At 49.0% G+C, this 22,399-nt stretch overlaps 1 protein-coding gene across 3 annotated transcripts in view; it reads left to right on the plus strand.

Annotated features, from left to right (window-relative positions):
- Positions 1–6,387: 6,387 nt before the first annotated feature.
- The window catches only part of NPC1L1 (NPC1 like intracellular cholesterol transporter 1), a 39,437-nt gene continuing 23,425 nt past the window's right edge, over positions 6,388–22,399 (plus strand). The window contains exons 1-10 of one of the 3 annotated variants that reach the window (XM_073239195.1): positions 6,388–6,603; positions 7,433–8,958; positions 10,601–10,701; positions 11,111–11,283; positions 11,486–11,614; positions 11,940–12,122; positions 12,543–12,657; positions 12,763–12,890; positions 13,269–13,406; positions 13,546–13,635. In XM_073239195.1, coding sequence (XP_073095296.1) covers positions 6,550–6,603; positions 7,433–8,958; positions 10,601–10,701; positions 11,111–11,283; positions 11,486–11,614; positions 11,940–12,122; positions 12,543–12,657; positions 12,763–12,890; positions 13,269–13,406; positions 13,546–13,635 — 2,637 coding nt within the window. In that variant the 5' untranslated portion in view covers positions 6,388–6,549. The remainder of the gene's footprint in view (positions 6,604–7,432; positions 8,959–10,600; positions 10,702–11,110; positions 11,284–11,485; positions 11,615–11,939; positions 12,123–12,542; positions 12,658–12,762; positions 12,891–13,268; positions 13,407–13,545; positions 13,636–22,399) is intronic. The other 2 variants (XM_017658607.3, XM_017658606.3) reach the window with 2 other exon arrangements.

Raw genomic sequence — 22,399 nt, forward strand, 5'->3', positions numbered from 1 at the left:
CTCCACTGTTGCTGTGGGCTTGGCCTGGCTGGGGCTGTTCCTCCAAAATGGTGGAGCCCCGTTGGAGGGGGAGCAGCCAGGAGACTATTTATCTCCGTAAGGGGCCTCTGTGCTCCCTGCTGCCCAGGGGGTTAGAGTGCCCAGAGATCCCCAGATTCCCTGCTTCTGGTCTAAGTGACCTGTCCTGCCCCTTTAAGATTTCCAAAAAGCACTCTCCAAACCAAAACAACAACAGCAACAATGAGAGAGGGAACAGAAAGGAAAAAAAAAAGAAAAAACACGCGATTTTTTTTTTTTTTTTCCTCAGGTGCCGGTCCCAGGCACCCGCGCACTGGTCCTGCTGCCCTGTCTCCCTAGCACCAGGGTCCCTGTCCTTTCAAGGCTTCCAAAAAGCACCCACCCACCGGTCCCGCAGGGAAGGAACGCTCAATATTCTTGGTCCTCAGGCACTGGTCCCACGCACCCGCTCACCAGTCCCGCCGCCCTGCCTCCCTAGCACCGGGGTCCCTGTCCCTTCAAGGCTTCCAAAAAGCACTTGGCAAAAAGAGAGAAAAAAAAGGGGGAAAACGCGCGATTTCTTCCGTCCTCAGGTGCTGGTCTCAGGCACCCACCCACCGGTCCCACAGGGAAAAATGCGGGATATTCTTTGTCCTCAGGTGCCGGTCCCAGGCACCCGCTCACCAGTCCCGCCGCCCTGCCTCCCTAGCACCGGGGTCCCTGTCCCTTTTAGGCTTCCAAAAAGCACTCGCAGAAAAGAGAAAAAAAAAGGGGAAAAACGCGCGATTTCCTCTGTCCTCAAGTGCCGGTCTCAGGCACCCGCCCACCGGTCCCGCAGGGAAAAATGGGGGATATTCTTTGTCCTCAGGCGCCGGTCCCAGCCACCCGCTCACCAGTCCCGCCACCGTGCCTCCCTAGCACTGGGGTCCCCGTCCCTTCAAGGCTTCCAAAAAGCGCTTGCCAAAAAGAGAAAAAAAAAAAAGGGGAAAAACGCGCGACCTCCTCCGTCCTCAGGCACCGGTCTCAGGCACCTGCCCCCAGGTCTCGCAGGGAGAAACGCGGGATATTCTTTGTCCTCCGGCGCCGTTCCCAGGCACCTCCTCACCGGTCCCGCCACCCTGCCTCCCCAGCAACGGGGGCCCGTCCCTCTAAGGCTTCCAAAAAGCGCTCGCCAAAAAAAAAAACTGCTCCGGTTTCTCTCCACCCGCCGGGAGCCGGGGGGAGGGGCGCTCGGGTCCCGCCGGGCTGGGGCTTGTATCTTACCCCCTTCACAAGGCGCTGGGTTCTTGCAGGTGTGGATGTGGTCTGGATGTTGTCCTGTGTCCTGTGGTCTCTATTTTAGGAAGATTTTTCTTTGTTATATTTTCATAGCTCTATGTGTTTTTGGGAGGAGATTTCCACTGCTCTACTCACGCCGCCATCTTGGCTCCCGCCCCCCCAGGTGTCTTTTATGAGCAGTGGCTGCTGCTTTGCCCACCTGAATTCCACATAGGTGAAAGAGAGGTGAATGCTTCTCATTGATCCTTGAGGACTCCCCCAGACAGGTTAGGACATATATACACAATAATTTACAAATAGTGCTGGCTCTGCTGCCTCTTCTTTGGGGGAGGGAATTAGGAACTGTACTGCCATCATTTCAAGACCAAGACCTCCACTGTGCAAAGGAGGGGTGGAGTAAGGGAGGGTAAAAACATCACTAATTTCCTACAGTTTTGAAGGTGTCTTTCACTTGGTTGCACATTTGCGTGGTTGCTGATGACCTTTGACTATTTTTCCAGGGCTCCTACCGGGTTGGCTCTGACAGTTCTGCTTGTTTTCTGAATGTTTCTGTGGGGAAATGAGCCTGGAGCTTCCTAGTCCACATTTTGCTGACGTTACTCCCTCTGCAATCTTACGCATCTTGCCTTTTGCCTCACGTTTGATGGTTGACAGCCCAGACATCCCATATATATATATATCTAGAGCGGTGAAAATGGAGGAAGGCTAGAGTATCATGATAGCTCATACAACCCCTTGAATGAGGAAAACAAAAGTCTTCACAGTGGGGAAAGAGGATTCTGGGAAAATGGTAGAGTAGGATGCACTAGGAATCTACATCTTCCTACAGAGACAAAAATTGTACTGGCAGAATCTGATGTAACTTTGGGAATTCTGGAGTCTGTTGAAAGCTTACAGGGAAAGGCATGGAGGGTAAACTGCAGTTAATTTTGGTCAGTTTCAGCTTCAACACAGTAACAGCTCTCATCTCCCACTCTCAGCCAAGTGGCAGGCAGCTGTGCACATGATCCTGGAGCAGCTTGCGTACAACTTTTGTAGCCAGGGTGGGCCAAAAGGACCCTGTCCTCCAAATATTGGAGATCTCTGCTCTGATTGCAGATTGCTGCTTCTGGTCACAGAGGTGCTGACAAAGGGGTAGGCAGCCTCCCTGGACTGTTGCAAGCCCCTCCCCTTCTGGCTGAAGCAACTTCCAGGAGATTTAAATAGCCAGCACCATTTTTACCACCTTCATATTTTGCTTTTTCCCCTTTCTGGAGCCAGGCATTTAAGACTAGGACATTAAAAAATAACTGAAAATAAGATGAAAAGTAAAAAGTGCTGTGCATGCCCAAAGAAAGGCTCTGAAGAGACCTGAGAAGACCTAAAGCTTACACTTCAGGCTGATCCTCAGCATAGAGACAGCCTACCACAATTAAGAAACAAAGAACCGCAAACCCTGGTGAAGAGGGAAGAATCTGATTTCCAGAATTATCACCTTATTAGATTCGAATGTCCAGTGTTCAACAACAAAAAAATCACAAGGCATACAAAGAAACAGGAAAGTGTGGACCACTCGAAAATATAAGTAAAGAAAATCCCTGAACAGATCTAATGGCAGGTGTATTAGACAAAGAATTTAAAACAGCAGTCCAAAGATGCTTGAATAACTAAAAGAAGTTGAGGAGAAAGTCAAGAAAATGATGTCTGAACAAAATGGAAATATAATAGAGATAAAAAACCTAAAAAGGAGCCAAAAGAAAGTTCTGGAGCTGAACAGTACAAGAACTGAAATGAAAAGTTCACTAGTGGGATTCAAAGGCAGATTTGAGTAGGCAGAAGAATGAGTTAGTGAACTTTATGAAAGGACAATGGAAATTATCAAGTCTGTAGGAAGAGAATGAAAAAAGATTTAAGAAAAGAAAATGGAGCCTAAAGGGCCTGAAGAACAGTACCAATCACACCCACATATGCGTCTTGGGAGTCCCAGAAGAAGAGACAGAAATGGCAGAGAGAATATTTAAGAAATAATGGCTGAAAGCTTTCCAAATTTTTTTTTTTCACAATTACTTGGATGAATTTTATTTTATTTTATTTTATTTTTTGAGAGGGCATCTCTCATATTTATTGATCAAATGGTTGTTAACAACAATAAAGTTCTGTATAGGGGGGTCAATGCTCAATGCACAATCATTAATCAATCTCAAGCCTAATTCTCGTCAGTCTCCAATCTTCTGAAGCAACAAACAAGTTCTTACATGGTGAACGAATTCTTACATAGTGAATAAGTTCTTACATGGTGAACAGTACAAGGGCATTCATCACAGAAACCTTCGGTTTTGATCACGCATTATGAATTATAAACAATCAGGTCAAATATGAATATTCGTTTGATTTTTATACTTGATTTATATGTGGACCCCACATTTCTCCCTTTATTATTATTATTATTTTTATTTTTAATAAAATGCTGCAGTGGTAGGCAGATGCAAGATAAAGGTAGAAAACATAGTTTAGTGTTGTAAGAGCGCAAATGTAGATGATCAGGTGTGTGCCTGTAGACTATGTGTTAATCCACGCTAGACAAGGGCCTTAAAACATCCACGGATGCAGAAGATTTCTCTCAAAACGGGGGAGGGTGAGGTTCTAAGCCTCACCACTGTTGATCCCCAATTTCTCACCTGATGGCCCCCCTGTGACTGTGCCTGTCTTAGGTTGTTCCTCCCTTGAGGAATCTTACCCGTCTCTGGCTAACCAGCCATCTTCCGGGGCCATACAGGGAGATGTAAAGTTGGTAAGTGAGAGAGAAGCCATATTGTTTGAAAAGGTTAGCTTTTTACTTCTTTGCAGGTTTATGCCCTGTGGCTTCTATGCCCAGCACTTGTCTCGAGGTATCTTTACCACCTGGAGGAATTATGATACTCGGTAAATCGATATGAGGCATGAATTCTATTTAAGGGTTGTAATTAGGAAGGAAGAAGAAAAGCTATAGAGGTAGCATATGGAAGAAAACATGGGAGGATTGATTATTTCTTTGACATATCTTCTTGTAGAGTACCTCAAGCATGTATAGGTTTTAAACTACTAACTAACTTGCGCACACATATTAACATAATAGGAATACGGTGACATAAACTAAGCAAATCTATAATTACCAGCCATCTCCAGTGAAGCCAAGAAAACCAGTTAGGCACCCTAGGCATTTGTGAGAATTTGTCCATGATATGCTGGAGAAAGCTTTCCAAATTTGATGAAAGACATGAATATAAACATACAAGAAGCTCAGTGAACTCCAAGTAAGATGAACTCAAAGAGTCCCTCACAAGATACATTATAATCAGACTTTCAAAAGACAAAGAATGAAAGTGGTACAAGACAAGCAATTTGTCACGAATGATCCTCAAAAATATCATTAGCAAATTTCTTACCAGAAAACTTGGACTAAAGATAGTGGGCTGACAGGTTTTTTTTCTTTTAGCACTTTGATTATATCAAGAAGAGTCTTACATCTGATAACACTGCCCTTTTGAAGTGAAGGGGAAGTTAAGGCATTCCCAGGTAAACAAGAGCTGGGGGAGTCCGTGAGCACCAGGCCCGCCCTGCAGGGGGGTGAGGGCACCAGTCAGTGACTCACCGTGTGGAGAAACACGGGCCTCAGCAAAGATGAGTACATGGGCAGTTATAGAAGCTCTGTTGCTGTAACGGCAGTTTGCAAATGTACTTTTTGTTTTCTACATGATTTAAGAAACTCACATTTAAAGAAAAAAAACAATTAGTGTAAAAGTATTACTATATCTTGGTTTGTCACTCAAATCTTGTTTTCTACATAACTTAAGGAACTAAAGAATGATTATGCTTAGGGGCTCACAACTATAAAGATGTAATATTTGACATTAACAATTGAAAGGGGTGGAGATGGCTGTAAAGGAGCAGACTGTTGTTGGAATTAAGATGGTAAAAGTTCAAATCACAGTGTTATGGTTTAGGATATTAATAATCCCCTTTGTAATCTCAAAGAAAATAGCTATAGGATATACACAAAAGGAGCTGAGCAGTATGAGTACCATGGCTGGTGCCATCTGGAGGCATCTTCCAAATGAACGTTCTGCACTGGAATCCCCGTCTCAGGGTTGGCTTCTGGGGGAAGACACCCCAGAGAGAGGACAGAGACCCTAAGTGGAGGCTGGAGTCTCAGCACCTGCCAGCCAGGGTGTATGGGGGCAGGGCCTGGAAGGTGCCAGATGGACATCACTGCACACAGGCCCACGGCTGCTGACTCTTCACTCCACCCATGGCTGACTCAGGGCTTAGGGGTCAGCTGGAGCCTGCCCTGGCATCCCCCTCAGCGACCTGGTTTTACGTCTTCCCTGGCATGCATTGGGTGGCTCCCTCTGAGTCAGGCCAGGGTCCATGACACACAAGACTGGGAGACAGCAGGTTCCTTCCTGAAGCTGCATCTGCAGGCGGCCACTCAGTTGTTCCCACAGGCCACCCTTATCAACTGGGCCTTGGCCTGGGGGCCAAGGTCTGGCCATCTTGGTGATAGGAAGAGTCCAAGGGAGGCCTCAGAGATCCGCACTGGAAGGGGGCAGGCAGTGAGTGCCACGCACCTGGGTTCAGGTGGGGCGGGGCTCTCAGTGACACTCTGTCCCTCCAGGGTTGGCAGGAACAGGCCAGGCCCAGGTGAGGGACATGAGTGAAGGGGTGCGGGTGGAGGGGCCAGGAGAGCAGAGGTGGCCTGGTGCTCACCTGGGGTCTCTGTACTGAGTGAACTATCTTCCCCTCCACTGAGGAGATTGGGGTCACTCGACCCCAACACATCCCCTCTGTTACCTGTTATCAGGCTGTTACTATCAATTAACAACAGTTGCTAAGGTTGATAGTACAAGGGTGTGTCCCAGTCAGAGCTGGCCTGGTTCCAAGAGGGGGCAGGGAAGAGTGGGGTCTGAGGCTGGAGTCAGATGGAAGTTGGAGGGCCAGCCCTCTGGCCTTGGCTCAGGTACACGGGTGAAGAGCAGACCCTGGAGCCTATGCTGGGAGTTCATCTGAGAGGGTGGGGCCAAAGGTGGGCGGGAGATCAAGGTGGACCATTAACCAGGCAAGAGCCCCATTGGTCCCCAGCCCGGTCAGGCCAGGCTGTCCTTGGCGGGTGGGGGTGGCTCTCCTGCCGCACGGCCCATTTTCATATATGCGCTACTGAAGCGAGCACTGTGCATCCCCAGCAGCCAGCCCTTGGTTGTCACTAGCTCTCCCCAAGGCCTGGCCCCTCTGCCGCTCTGCCCCCTTCTCAGCGCCAGGATGGTGGAGGCTGGCTTCAGGGGCTGGCTGCTCTGGGTCCTGCTCCTGCACTCGGTGAGTCCTGGGCCTGTGTCCACCCCTGCCACCTCTGACCACCCATCTCCCAGGCCACAGGCTGCCTGACAACAGTGGGGGAGGGCCTGTAATCTGGGGGGCTGATCTCTGGACAGACGGACAATCCCAGGTGCCCGAGAGCAGGGCTGTTGGAGTCCTGGGCTGTCCAGGTCTCCATTGGTAAATGGACACGAGGGTTGGGGAGGGCAACTGGATTGGGTGAGACCAAGTGCCTCCATTTCTGGTCGCTGTTGACATCCTAGCCTGAGGTGGCCGGTGGGGGTTGAGGCAGTCTCCTGTCCTGGGGTGCTGGTGAGAGAGGGGGTAGGATCCCCTAATGGGGATTTAGCCTCTGGGGTGGGAAGGAGGGCCAGGCTCCTGCCTTCGCGTTTCTCTCTGGAAGGGCAGGTGCAGGCTTTCAGCCCCAAGCAGGTGTGGGTAGGTGAGGCTCTGCAGAATCCCTGCCGGGCCAGCCACTGGTTTACCTGCAGCTGGGCGGCACCCCAACCCCATGGCATCACCCCAGACTGGGGGGCACCTTTCCTCAACAGGGTCATGCATGTGCCTTTGGGGACCTCCAGGCCCACCCCATGTTGCTGTCAGCTTGACCTTGCTAAATGCACACCTGTCGGGCTACCTCCCTCTCAGTCCCGTCCTTCAGGTTGAAGGCCTGTCTGCGCTTGGGCCTCCGTCACCCCCGGACACGGTGGGAGGTCTACGTGCTGCTTCAGCACCACCTCCCCACACTGGCCCAGCACCCACCAGCACCCCCCCCCGGCCCTCCCTGCGTGGGTGATCACTGGTGCATGGTGGCATCTCCCCTCTGCAGGCCCAGGGCGAGCTGTACACACCCATCCACCAGCCCAACTACTGCGCTTTCTACGGCGAGTGCGGGAAGAACCCGGAACTGTCGGGCGGCCTTGCCCCCCTGTCCAACGTGTCCTGCCTGTCCAATACGCCCGCTCGCAATGTCACAGGTGACCACCTGGCCCTGCTGCAGCGTGTCTGTCCCCGGCTCTACAGCGGCCCTGACACCACCCGAGCTTGCTGCTCCCCCAAGCAGCTGGTGGCCCTGGAGGCAAGCCTGGCAATCACCAAGGCCCTCCTCACCCGCTGCCCTGCGTGCTCTGACAACTTTGTGAGCCTGCACTGCCATAACACCTGCAGCCCTGACCAGAGCCTCTTCATCAACGTGACCCGGGTGGTGGGACGGGATGGCGGGCAACTGGCCGTAGTGGCCTACGAGGCCTTCTATGAGTGCAACTTTGCCCAGCAGACCTACAACTCCTGCAGCCGTGTGCGCATTCCTGCGGCAGCCTCGCTGGCTGTGGGTGCTATGTGCGGCATCTATGGCTCTGCCCTCTGCAATGCCCAGCGCTGGCTCAATTTCCAGGGGGACACGGGGAATGGCCTGGCACCCCTGGACATCACCTTCCATCTGTGGGAGGCTGGCCAGACCCCAGGGAGAGGGCTTCAGCCGCTGAATGCGAAACTCACACACTGTAATGAGTCCCAGGGGGACAGTGGGGCAGCCTGCTCATGCCAGGACTGTGCTGCCTCCTGCCCTGCCATTGCCCAGCCCCAGGCCCTGGATGCCACCTTCCTCATTGGCCAGATGGCAGGTGGGCTTGTCCTCATCATCATCCTCTGCTTGGTTTTCACTGTGCTCACGGCCTTCCTGGTGTGGCCCCGCCTGGCCTCCTGCCATAGCAAGGGCAAGGTGTCAGGCCCCCCAGCGGGTCCCAGCTTCTCCAGTGGGCTCGGTCGCTCCACGCACACCCTCCTTAGCCGTGGCTTCCAGAGCTGGGGCATGTGGGTGGCCTCATGGCCGTGGATCGTCCTGGTGGTGTCCGTTGCTGTGGTGGTAGCCTTGGCAGGGGGCCTGGCCTTCATGGAGCTGACCACAGACCCTGTGGAGCTGTGGTCAGCCCCCAGCAGCCAGGCCAGGAGTGAGAAGGCCTTCCATGATCAGCATTTTGGCCCTTTCCTAAGAACAAGCCAAGCGATCCTTACAGCTCCCAACCGGTCCAGATACAAGTACGACTCCCTGCTGTTGGGCCCCAAGAACTTCAGTGGAGTGCTGGCCCCCGACCTGCTGCTGGAGCTGCTGGGACTGCAGGAGAGGCTTCGGCACCTGCAGGTGTGGTCCCCGCAGGAGCAGCGCAACATCTCTCTGTCGGACATCTGCTTTGCGCCCCTCAACCCTCACAATGCCAGCCTCTCTGACTGCTGCATCAACAGCCTCCTGCAGTATTTCCAGAACAATCGCACACTCCTGCTGCTCAAGGCCAACCAGACACTGATGGGGCAGACCGCGCAGGTGGACTGGAAGGACCACTTTCTCTACTGTGCCAAGTGAGTGACAGGGTTGGGGGGAGGTTGCTGTGGGAGGCACAGGCCTTGCAGAACCCAGGCCAGGCACATGGCCCTTCCACGGGCTGTGTGGCTCTGGGGCTTTGGTCTTTGGGGCTGCAGGGCACTGTTTCCCATGCTCCTCAGTCCTCCAACCACAGTGGGGCTCCCTCTGGCCATAGTGGCTTGCACGTGGCCATAATAGCCTCCCCAGCACCAATTCCAGGCGGTCTTTCTGCAAAACTGATACCACATGCTCTTGGTTTAGTGTGTAGAGCAATCTGATGGCCCTGCACACGTGTGCTCCTGTGTGGGGCTGCACAGGTCAGCAGGAGCCATGGGTAGTGCACAAGGTGCCCTTGGGCCAGGGAAGAGGCTGGGGCTGCTCTTGGGCTCTACACACCTGGGCTGGCCACAGCCACACACCTGTAGGCAGTCTGGGGCCTGGTCCCCGGCTGTATCTACTCTGCTGCGGTGCGAACAGGATGCCAGGAAGGCTTCAGCAGAAAGTGAAGGCCCATGAGCTGCCATGCCCTGAGAGGCAGGCACATGGGGCAGCTGAGGCCCTCAAAAGTCTGGTCTAAGGGCCCATTCACACCCTGGCAAGACTGGAGACCCCAGAGAGCTCTCGTTTGGGGAGAGATTATATCCATTGACATTTACTGCATGCACAAGTAAAACCGAGAAGTGACAAAATATTTATTAATTCTTTAAAAATAACAGTAATAAGCCCATTGCATGTTGACATAAAAACAAGATATTTTTATGAAACTGAACACAATGTCAGTGATGAGAGTGGCATTGTCTTCCAGTCCTGATGGCGTCTTGCTTAACAGCTGCTGTTGGGCTCTGGCGCCTGGTCTGCATTTGGCCTGTTGGTAGGAGCATAGTGAGAATACGTGACCTCGCACATGTGGCCTGATGCTGCGGGGTGTTGTCAGGGCCTCTCCAGATGTTGCAGGTTTTCTTTGATGCTACACCAAAACTCAAGAGGTCTTTCCCAAATGGCTGCTTGCAGTGCAGCATCTGAAGCTGTATCAGTGAACCATCTGGACTCTGCATGCTTGGGGGCAAAGGAGTGGTAGAGGCAAGGAGCATCTTAGTGTTCATGAGCCCTGGGAAGGATCTCCAGGGCTTGGGGACCACTGTGCCCCTGGGCTGCTCCCTGCGTCTGTGCCCTGTGGCTGGCCCTCACAACCACAGACAGGGAGAGAGCTCCAGGCTCCAGGCCTCATGCCGACTGTTGGATTTGGGCACTCACAGCTCTTGGGTGGTGATCACACTCATTTCAGAAACAGAACCCTGCCACTCAGGGTATGGGGAGCTGCTCAGGGTCACACAACACCCAGCAGCCCAGGGTTGCTGGAGACAGAGGCACTCACTCACAGGGCTGTCCGGGGGCTTGAGGACAGGGCTCAGCTGAAGGGCACACAGACTTGGCCAAAGTCACCAGGCTGGTGAGTTATCCACAGGACAGCAAGAGGGCTGGCTGTGGGAAGGGAAAGAGCACTGGCCGCCTGCTCAGAGAAGTGTCTGCCCACACTGGATTGGGCCACGCTGGGCAGGGTCAGGCAATGTTGCTGGCACTTGGCCTGGGCACTGGGGCCTGGCAGCAGACCAGCAAAGGTCCTCCCTCTGCCCCCAGCGCTCCCCTCACCTTCAAGGATGGCACAGCCCTGGCCCTGAGCTGCATGGCTGACTATGGAGGCCCGGTCTTCCCATTCCTCGCTGTGGGAGGCTACAAAGGTAAGCTGGGTGTCCCTGGGGAGCCAACCAGGGGGATTTTGGGGGCAAGAGGGTGGGAGGTTATTTGTGGGGGGCAGGGCTTTTTTTTGCTTTGGGGCCTGCTCCTCCTGCCTCCCTTGTCAGCTCCCTTCTTTATCTCCTGGATCCTCAGATTCTCTTGTTTTGTGCCTGGGCCCACAGCCTTGCTTTTGGCTGAGAGAGGGAAGTGGAGCATAGGGGTTAAGCAATGACTCAGATATAGAAGGTGGGAGCAGCTGTGGGGTAGAAGGGATGGAACAGGGGTACAGCTGGGATTTGGGTGAGATGCGAATAGGGGTGCAGGCAAGGATTGGGGAAATGGGAGCAGGGGAGCAGCTGGAGTAGGGAGAGCAAGGGTACGGCCAGAGGTTCTGAGTGTTTCTCACCCCAGGGAAGGACTACTCCGAGGCAGAGGCCCTGATAATGACCTTTTCCCTCAACAATTATCTGCCTGGGGACCCCCGACTGGCTCAGGTGAAGCTCTGGGAGGGGGCCTTCGTGGAGGAGATGCAAGCTTTCCAGCGTCAGGTGGCCGGCAAGTTCCAGGTCACATTCATGGCAGAGGTAGGGTCTGGCAGGGTCCCTGACTCTGGGGAGCAACCAGATGGCATTGGGTGGGGCCCCATCTTGCCTCCCCCATGCTGAGTGACCTTGGCCAGGGGCGCCAACTCGGAGGATGAGTGAAGTGGCAGCCTTGCTGGGGCCCCAGGAGTCAGCATGCAGCCCAGCTGGGCTCCTGGTCAGCTGGGCTGCTGGGTGTCCACAGCGGTCCCTGGAGGATGAGATCAACCGCACCACCGCCCAGGACCTGCCCACCTTCGCCATCAGCTACCTGGTCATCTTCCTGTACATCTCCCTAGCCCTGGGCAGCTACTCGGGCTGGCGCCGAGTGCTGGTGAGGGGGCTCAGCAGGGTTCTATAACTTTCCCCATCTGATGCCTCCAAGCAGCAAAGTGGATGTACCCAGCTTGACTCCCCAGGGGCGGGACTTCTTGGAGGCAGTTCATTCCAAAAGGCCGTGCGGGTTTCTATTCTGAATCCTCACAGACCATTCTTGAGGACAGATGATGTTTAAAATGCCCCCAGGTGCTGGAGAAGCCAGGGCTCCCGTGGCCTGCCTGGCCCTCCTTCGGCATGGGTGCTGCGAGGGTGGGCGGAGGCACAGGGCCTGCCCCACAGCCCTGTGCGGGGGCTGACTGGCCCGTTTGCCGCCGCCACAGGTGGACTCCAAGGCCACGTTGGGCCTGGGCGGGGTGGCCGTGGTGCTGGGAGCCGTCATGGCCGCCATGGGCTTCTTCTCCTACCTGGGCGTCCCTTCCTCCCTGGTGGTCCTTCAAGTGGTGCCTTTCCTGGTGCTGGCCGTGGGGGCCGACAATATCTTCATCTTTGTTCTGGAGTACCAGGTGAGAGGCCCGGTGCCCTTCGGCTCACAGACGCGGTGGCACGGCTTTGCAGGGCTTCCTGCCATGCCGACTGTTCCCACGGGGAGCGGAGTGTGCTGTTCTCTCTCCCAATAAGCGCGTCAGTACAAGGCGATCCACCCGAGAGGTGGCGAGCAGCGTCCCAGGAGGACAGCCCGCGTCCGGCCCTGGTGAATGCGCGGGGTTCTAGCCCCATGCTGCAAGGATGCTTACAACTTTCCACTGGTCCAGCGCTTCCCCGCGGGCCCTGCAGCAGCAGCGCAGAGCATAGTGGCTGCTTCTGACCAGGGAGGGCCGGCCAGCCCTGAGGCCCAGCTGCGGCTAGGGGCCACAGCCGTGCGGGCTCCCTGCGGGTAGAACCCGTGGTTGGCTCTGGACCCCGTCCCTGCTGTCCCCACACAGAGGTTGCCACGGAGGCCTGGGGAGCAGCGGGAGGCGCACATTGGCCGAGCCCTGGGCAGGGTGGCGCCCAGCATGCTGCTGTGCAGCCTCTCTGAGGCCACCTGCTTCTTCCTAGGTGAGCCTGGGGCCCAGGGAGTCCTGGAGGTCAGGGCACGGGCAGCCCCTTCCCTCTGTGCAAGCCTGTGCCCTGCTGGCCCTGAGGTTTGTCCCTGCCCCCCAGGGGCCCTGACCCCCATGCCAGCTGTGCGCACCTTCGCCCTGACGTCTGGCTGCGCCCTAATCCTGGACTTTCTGCTGCAGATGTCGGCCTTTGTGGCCCTGCTTTCTCTTGACAGCAGGAGGCAGGAGGTAGGTGGTGAGGCAGAGGGAAGGGCCGTTGAGCCAGGGAGGGGGTGGCTTCACTTTGCAGAGAAGGGGCTGAGAGTGGGTCTGGGTTCCAGGACAGCGTGCCAGCCTGTTTGGGCCAGGAAGTACCCAGTGTCCCATGGACAAGTAATTTCGTTTTCATAATTTTGGGGAATAGGAACAAACCTCGTAAACTATGAGGTGGTGAAGTGAGTGGGAGCCACAGGGAACCAAGGTTTCTGTGAGGTTCATAAGCATTCTGTCAGGGTGGGAATAGGAACAGAGGCTATAGCAGCTGGTGTGTGCTGGGGGCATGGTGCTGCATCAGGCGGCCAGTCCCTGGGGCCCATTTTGGATCATCTCGAGCGGCTGCCCCCACAGGCCTCCCGTCTGGACATCTGCTGCTGCCTCAGCTCCCATGAGCTGCCCCCACCCCGCCAAAGTGAAGGGCTCCTGCTCAGATTCTTCCGCAAGGTCTACGCCCCACTCCTGCTTCACAGGGTCACCCGTGTGGTTGTGGTGAGTGGGGCGGGAGGGTCTGCTCCGTTTGCAGTTGGGTGTTGAGAGCTTGCCCAGGCCCAGGCACTGAAGCTTGGGGCGGGAGTGCTGGGATTTGAATCTGCTCTACTCCAAAATGTTGTCCTCAACCCCTCCGCAGCTGCTGCTGTTCGTGGCCCTGTTCGGAGTGGGTCTCTATTTCATGTGCCAAATCAGTGTGGGACTGGACCAGGAGCTGGCTCTGCCCAAGGTAAGTGTGCCTACCCTCGGTCCCCAGAAGGTCGGGGCACAGGCTTGGTGGGGGTGCATGGACCTGAAGAGAGAAGCCACATGGGTGTCTGGAAATCACAGGAGTTCAGTGCCAGCCCCAGGCCATATGGGAGATGACCACTGTGGGGTTGGCCTTCTGTGCTGCCCTGTGCTGGGCATCCACATCCTCAGGCTGGGCTCCACAGCAGCCACATCCTGTTAGACATCAAGGGTCAAGGGCTTGGGAGCAGGGCAGACACCTAAAGCTCGAGCAGTCTGAGAGGCTCCTGGGTGGAGGAGAGGTGTGAGGGGGTCTGTGCACACAGAGGACTGCAGGGAAAGGCACAGAGGTGGCGACCTTCAGGTGGAAGGCTAGGGAAGATGAGGTGTGTCTGCTGGGTGCAGAGCAGAGTGGGGAGTGTGTGACCTCCAGTCCGGGGCCAGCAAGCTTATGGGGCTGACCGACGCTCATCTGCATGCACAGTCGGAAGAGGTGTGGGCTGGTGGCCAGTGAAGAAAGTCCATGTGCCGGGGCTCAGGTTAGAAGGCATCATAGACAGTCAGATGTCCAAGGCTAGCATGGGGACAGTGATGGAGTCTGGAGGCAGGCAGGAGTCTGAATGAGAGGCTTGGGTAGCCCTCTGCATGTTGTGCTGGCCTGGGAAGTGAGAGGAGGGGGCAGGTGGACAGGCAGGATGCACCTTCGGGCCACTAGGGAGTGAGGTTAGCAGCAAAGCCAGGGAGGCTCAGAGGGACCCTGCCTCCCATGGTGGTCCTGGGGCTGCTCACAGTGCTGCCAGGAAGAGGGGCCCCTGTGCCCTCAGAGTGGTGTCAGAGGCCTGCTGGGCCAAGCAGATGAGCAAGAAGGAAGGAGGTGATGGGCTACAAGACCCCACTGAGGTTTTATGCTTCTGGTTTGTTTCTTAATATTTTCTAAAGATTTATTTCTTTCAATTTATTTTTTCTGGTAATATACCTGTAACAAAATTTACTATTTTAACCATTTTTAAGTGGCATTAAGTACATTCACACTGTTGTACAGCCATCACCATCATCCATCCCCATAGTTCTTTTCATCCTACAAAACTATCCCTTAAACACTCAAGCCCTCTCCCCCAGGCCCGGGCCCCCACCGTTCTGTGTTCTACTCTGGGTGCCTCATATAAGTGAGATCATGCAGTATTGGTCCTTTTGTGGCTGGCTTATTCACTCAGCATACTGTCCTCAAGGGTCATCCATGTTGTAGCAGGTGTCAGCATTCCCTTCCCTTTTAAGGTGGAATAGTAGTCACATATATATGAATGTATATATGTGTGTATATGTGTGTGTATACCCATTTTGTTTATCCACTTTTCTGTTGATGGAAATGTGGGTTGCTTTCATACTTTGGCTATCGTAAATAATGCTGCTGTGAACAGGGGTGCACAAATATTTCTTCAAGGTCCTGCTTTCAATTGTTTTGGGGATGTACCCAGAAGTGGAATTGCTGGATCATATGGTGGATCTAGTTTTTATTTTTTTGAAGAACTACCACGCTGTTTTCCACAGCAGATACACCATACACCATTTTACATTTCTACCAACAGTGCACAACAGTTCCAATTTCTCCACATAATTGCCAGCAATTGTTGTTTTGTTTTATTTTTCTTTTTTGATAGTTGACATCCTAAGGGGTATGAGGTGGTATCTCACTATGGTTTCATTTTCATTTCCCTGATGATTAGTGATGCTAAGTATCATGCATTTACTGGTCATTCATTCATCTTCTTCAAAGAAATGTCTGTTCAAGGCTCTTGCCCATTTTTGAATCAGGTTGGGTGTTTTTGTTGTTGAATTCTGAGAGTTCCCTTGGTACTCTGGATATGAAACCCTTACCAGATACATGAATTGCAAGTTATTTTCTCCATTTCTGTTGGCTGCTTCTTATTCTATTGGTAGTATCCTTTGATGCACAAAAGTTTTTAATTTTCATTAAGTCCAATTTGTCTATTTTTTCTTTTGTTTCTTTCTGTACCTTTGTTGTTGTCCAAAAAGAAATCACCAAATCCACTGTCTTGAAGCTTTTCCCCTATGCTTTCTTCTAAGTTTTATGGTTTTAACTCTTGAATTTAGGCCTTTAAACCATTTACATTCATTTTTTTGTAGATAATTATGTATATTTTTGAAGGTCCAAACTCTTTCATTGCATGTAGATGTCCAGTTTTCTCAACACTTTTTGTTGAAAAGACTCTCCTTACCCCATTAAATGTTCTTGGCTCCTTTGTCAAAAACCATTTTACCATATATGTGACAGTTTATTTCTGAGTTCTGTATTCTGTTCCATCAGTCTATATGTCTACTTTTATGCCAGCATAACACTGTTTTGATTACTGTTTCTTTTTTGGTAAGTTTTTATATCAGGAAACATGAGTCCTCTAAATTTATTCTTCTTTCCCAAGATTATTTTGTCTGTTGGGGTCCTTTGAAATTCCAACATGAATTTTAGGATGGGTTTTGATAGAAATTTTGTTGAATCTCTAGATCACTATTTACATCTTAATATCATCTTTCCACCCACGAACACTGGACGTTTTTCCATGTATTTAAATCTTCTTAAATTTCTTTCAGCAATTTTTTATAGTTTTTAGTGTGTAAGTCTTTTACCTCCATGGTGAAGTTAATTCCTAAGTATTACATTCTTTTTTTTTTTATTAAGGTTTCACATGAAAAACACTGTGGACACCACATTCATGCATATTACTGAGTACCCCCGTACACATGCCATTGCAGTCACTGTCCATCAGTGTAGTAAAATGCCAGAGTCACTACTTGTCTTCTCAGTGCTATTTTGCCTTCCTTGAGCCCCCCTGTACATTATGTGTGCTGATCATAATACCCTTTCATCCCCTTCTCTCTCCCTTCCTGTCCACCCTCCCCTTTCCATTTGGTAACCACTAGTCCCTTCTTGGAGTCTGTGAGTCTGCTGCTGTTTTTTTCCTTCAGCTTTTGCTTTGTAGTTATACTCCACACATGAGTGAAATCATTTGGTACTTGTCTTTCTCCACGTGGCTTAATTCACTCAGTATAATACCCTCCAGCTTCAACCATGTTGTTGCAAATGGCAGGATTTGTTTTCTTCTGATGGCCACTTAGGTTGCTTCCATTTCTTGGCTATTGTAAATAGTGCTGCAATAAACAGGGGTGCATATGTCTTTTTGAATCTAGGATCTTGTTTTCTTTAGTTAAATTCCTAGGAGTGGAATTCCTGGGTCAAATGGTATTTCTATTTTTAGTTTTTTGAGGAACCTCCATATTGCTTTCCACAATGGTTGCACTAATTTACATTCCTACAAGCAGTGTAGGAGGGTTCCCCTTTCTCCACATCCTCTCCGGCATTTGTTTTTCCTTGTCTTTTGGATGTTGCCCATCCTAACTGGTGTGAGGTGATATCTCATTATGGTTTAAAATTGGATTTCCTTGATAATTAGCGATGTGGGGCATCTTTTCATGTGCTTGTTGGCCATCTGAATTTCTTCATTGGAGAAGTGTCTGTTCATATCCTCTGCCCATTTTTAAATAGGGTCATTTGCTTTTTGAGTGTTGAGGCATGTGAGTTCTTTATATATTTTGGATGTTAACCCCTTATTGGATATGTCATTTACGAATATATTCTTCCATACTATAGGACACCCTTTTGTTCTAATGATGGTGTCCTTTGCCGTAAAGAAGCTTTTTAGTTTGATGTAGTCCCATTTGTTCATTTTTGCTTTTGTTTTCCTTGCCTGAGGAGATGAGTTCATAAAGAAGTTGCTCATGTTCATATTGAAGAGAGTTTTGCCTATGTTTTCTTCTAAGAGTTTTATGGTTTCATGACTTACATTCAGGTCCTTAATCCATTTTGACTTTACTTTTCATATGGAGTTAGACAATAATCCAGTTTCATTCTCTTACATGGAGCTGTCCAGTTTTGCTAACACCCATTGTTGAAGAGGCTGTCATTCCCCCATTGTATATCCATGGCTCCTTTATCGTATATTAATTGACCATGTATGCTTGGGTTTATGTCTAGGCTTTCTATTCTGTTCCATTGATCTATGGGTCTGTTCTTGTGCCAGTACCAAATTGTCTTGATTACTGTGGCTTTGTAGTAAAGCTTTAAGTTGGGGAATGTAATCCCCCCAGCTTTATTCTTCCTTCTCAGGATTGCTTTGGCTATTTTGGGGTCTTTTGTGGTTCCATATGAATTTTAGAACTATTTGTTCTAGTTGAAGAACACTGTTGGTATTTTGATTGGGACTGCATTGAATCTAGATTGCTTTAGGCAGGATGGCCATTTTGACAATATAAATTCTTCTTATCCATGAGCACAGGATGTATTTCCATTTATTGGTGTCTTCTTTAATTTCTCTCATGAGTGTCTTGTAGTTTCCAAGGTAAAGGTCTTTCATTTCCTTGCTTAGGTTTATTCCTAGGTTTTTTATTCTTTTTGATGCAATTCTGAATGGAATTGTTTTCCTGACTTCTCTTTCTGCTAGTTCATCATTTTATAAAGGAATGCAACAGATTTGTGCATATTGATTTTGTGTCCTGCAACATTGCTGAATTGTTATTATTCTAGTAGTTTTGGAGTGGATTCTGTAGGGTTTTTTATGTACAATATTGTGTCATCTGCAAACAGTGACAGTTTAACTTCTTCCTTACCAATCTGGATGCCTTTTATTTCTTTGTAGTGTCTGACTGCCATGGCTAGGACCTCCAGAACTATGTTGAATAAAAGTGGGAAGGGTGGGCATCCTTGTCTTGTTCCTGATCTTAAAGGAAAAGCTTTTAACTTTTTGCTGTTAAGGGTGATATTGGCTGTGGTCTGCCATATATTGATAGTTTTTATCATAAATGGATATTGAATCTTGTCAGATGCTTTTTCAGCATTTATGGAGATGATCATGTGATTCTGTCCTTCTTTTGTTGATGTGGTGTATGATGATTATGGATTTTCGTATATTGTACCATCCTTGCATCGCCAGTATAAATCCCACTTTATCATGATGTATGGTCTTTTATATGTATTTTTGAATTTAGTTTGCTAATACTTTGTTGAGTATTTTTGCATCTATGTTCATCAGGGATATTGGTCTGTAATTTTCTTTTTTTGTGGTGTCTTTATCTGGTTTTGGTATTAGAGTGACATTGGCCTCATAGAATGAGTTTGGAAGTATTCCCTCCTTTTCTAGTTTTTGGAAAAATTTAAGGAGTATGGGTATTAGGTCTTCACCAAATGTCTGATAAAATTCAGCAGTGAAGCCGTCTGCGTCAGGGTTTTGTTCTTAGGTAGTTTTTTGATTACCAACTCAATTTCCTTGCTGGTAGTTGGTCTGTTCAGATTTAGTGTTTCTTCCTGGATCAGCCTTGGAAGGTTGTATTTTTCTAGAAAGTTGTCCATTTCTTCTAGGTTATCCAGCTTGTTAGCATATACTTTTTCATAGTATTCTCTAATAATTCTTTGTATTTGTGTGCTGTCTGTAGTGATTTTTCCATTCTCATTTCTGATTCTGTTTAAGTGTGTATACTCTTTTTTTCTTTGTAAGTCTGGCTAGGGGTTTATTTATTTTTGTTAATTTTCTTGAAGAAGCAGCTCCTGCTTTCATTGATTCTTTCTATTGTTTTATTCTTCTTGATTTTATTTATTTCTGCTATAATCTTTATTATGTTCCTTCTTCTACTGACTTTTGGGCCTCATTTATTCTTCTTTTTCTAGTTTCATTAATTGTGAGTTTGACTGTTCATATGGGATTGTTCTTCTTTCCTGAGGTAGGCCTGTATTGCAATATACTTCCCTCTTAGCACAGCCTTTACTGCATTTCACAGATTTTTCAGTGCTGAGTTACTGTTGTCATTTTTCTCCATATATTGCTGGATGTCTGTTCTTATTTGGTCATTGATCCATTGATTATTTAGGAGCATGTTGTTAAGCCTCCATGTGTTTGTGGGCTTTTTTGTTTTCTATGCATAATTTATTTCTAGTTTCATACCTTTGTGTTCTGAGAAGCTGGTTGGTACAATTTCCATCTTTTTGAATTTACTGAGGTTCTTTTTGTGGCCTCATATGTGATCTATTCTTGGAAATGTTCCATGAGTATTTGAGAAGAATGTGTATCCTGCTGCTTTTAGGTAGATTGTTTTGGAGATGTCTGTTAGGTCCATCTGTTCTAATTTGCTGTTCAGTGCCTCTGTCTCATTTTCTGTCTGCTGGATCTGTCCTTGGAGTGAGTGGTGTGTTGAAGTCTCCTACAATGAATGCATTGCATTCTATTTTCCCCTTTAATTCTGCTAGTATTTGTTTCACATATGTTGGTGCTTCTGTGTTCGGTGCATGGGTATTTATAATGGTTATGTCTTGTTGGACTGACTGTTTTATCATCATGTAATGTCCTTTGTCTCCTGTGACTTTCTTTGTTTTGAACCCTATTTTGCCTGATACAAGTTCTGCAACTCCTGCTTTTTTTCCCTATTAGCTGCATGAAATACCATTTTCCATTCCTTCACTTTTAGTCTGTGTATATCTTTGGGTTTGAGGTGAGTGTCTTGTAGGCAGCATATAGGCAGGTCTTGTTTTTTTATGTGTTCAGTGACTCTGTGTCTCTTGATTGGTGCATTCAGACCATTTACATTTAGGGTGATTATCAAAAGATATGTCCTTATTGCCATTGGAGGCTTTAGATTCATGGTTACCAAAGGTTCAAGGTAGCTTCTTTCGTATCTAACAGTCTAACTTAACTCAGTGTGCTATTACAAACATGATCTAAAGGTTTTTTCCCCTCCTTTTTCTTCTTCCTCCATTCTTTATATATCATATTTTATACTCTTTGTGTATCCCTTGACTGACTTTGGGGGTGGTTGATTTGATTTTGCACCTTCTTAGTAATTAATTGGTCTACTTTCTTTACTATGGTTTTATTTCTTCTGGTGATAGCTATTTAGCCTTAGGAACACATCCATCTATAGCAGCTCCTCTAAAATAGACTGTAGAGACAGTTTTGGGGAGGTAAACTCTCTCAGCTTTTGCTTATCTGGAAATTGTTTAATCCCTCCTTCACATTAAAATGATAATATTGCCGGGTAGAGTATTCTTGGATTGAGGCCCTTCTGCTTTGTTGCATTAAATATATCATATCACTCCCTTCTGGACTGTAAGGTTTCTGTTGAGAAGTCTGTTGATAGCCTGATGGGTTTTCCTTTGTATGTAATCTTTTTTCTCTCTCTGGCTGCTTTTAATACTCAGTCTTCATCCTAGATCTTTGCCATTTTAATTATTATATCTTGGTGTTGTCTTCCTTGGGTCCCTTGCGTTGGGAGGGCTGTGCACCTCCATGGCCCAAGAGACTATATCCTTCCCCAGATTGGGGAAGTTTTCAGAAATTACCTCCTCAAAGACACTTTCTATCCCTTTTTCTCTCTCTTCTTCTGGTACCCCTATAATGTGAATATTGTTCCATTTTGATTGTTCACACAGTTCTCTTAATATTCTTTCATTTCTAGAGATCCTTTTTAGTCTCTCTGTCTCAGCTTCTTTGTACTCCTGTTCTCTAATTTCTATTTCATTTTCTGTATCCTCTACTTCATCTAATCTGCTTTTAAATCCCTCCATTGTATGCTTCATTTCAGATACTGTATTCTTGAACATTTGTACATCATTACTGAATTGAGTTCTTGAATATTTTTCTGAAGCTCCATAAAAATGTTTATGGTTTTTATTTTGAAATGTCTTTCAGGAAGATCAATTAGTTAAGTTTCACTAGGCCTCCTTTCTGGTGTTTGTGGGATTTTGGTTTGAACCAGGTTCCTTTGACGTTTCATATTTGTACTTGCCGCCCTCTAGTGCCCAGAAACTCTACTCTGTGGAGTTGCTCAGCCCCTAGAGTGATGGCAGGTGTCACATGCAAGCGGGGCTGTTGTCTGTTGGGAGTAAAGAGGTTTTTCCTGCTTCCATGCTGCAGTGCCTGTATCCACTGCCACAGCCAGTGGGTCAAGCCCACAGGGAGACATGTCTATGCTTTGCACTTGTAGCTGCCATAGGCAGGGCTGCCCTCTGGCTGGCCTGACACAATGGGAGGGGCAGCAGGTTTGCAAACTGGTCCCCAACACGAGGAAGGCTCAGCAGGCTGTATATCATGGTGGGGGGGCCTTGGAGCTGCATAGCCAGGCAGGGGAATGGAGCACCTGAAGCTCCTGAAAGTTCCCAACCTGCTAGGCAGAGTGCATCTGGACAGTTTTGTCCTCCTGTCCTTTCTCTTGAGCAGCAAGCTCTGTGCAATCCTTGCCCATTTACCAGCCCTCTGTTACAAAGTCTCTCAGACTGCCTGCCTTTGTTTTGTCCCAGAGCAGACAGATGTGGATCCCTGTTTTACACAAGTGGCTGGAATCTCAGTCTGTCCAAGTATTCTCCCTGTTTTAGCTTTCCAACCCCACTAAGCTCCAGAGCACCACATAATGTAGGTTCATGCTCACCGAGCAGATCTCCAGGGCTGTGTGTTCAGCAGTCCTAGGCCTCCACCCCCTCACTGCTCTGTTTCTCTTCCTCCTGCCAGTGAGCTGGGATGGGGGTAGGGCTTGGGTCAATCTGGATCACAGCTTTGATACTTTACTCTTTTCTGTGAGGTCTGCTGGTTTCCTCAGGTGTACACAGTCTGTCACAGCCTTTTTTCTTGTTGCTATTTCAGGATTTGATGTATTTGCTATATTGTATTATTTTATTTTTTAAAATTTTTATTAAGGTATGATTGATATAC

The sequence above is a fragment of the Manis javanica genome, chromosome 6 (assembly GCF_040802235.1).
Source record: "Manis javanica isolate MJ-LG chromosome 6, MJ_LKY, whole genome shotgun sequence".
NCBI classification, from domain to species: domain Eukaryota; kingdom Metazoa; phylum Chordata; class Mammalia; order Pholidota; family Manidae; genus Manis; species Manis javanica.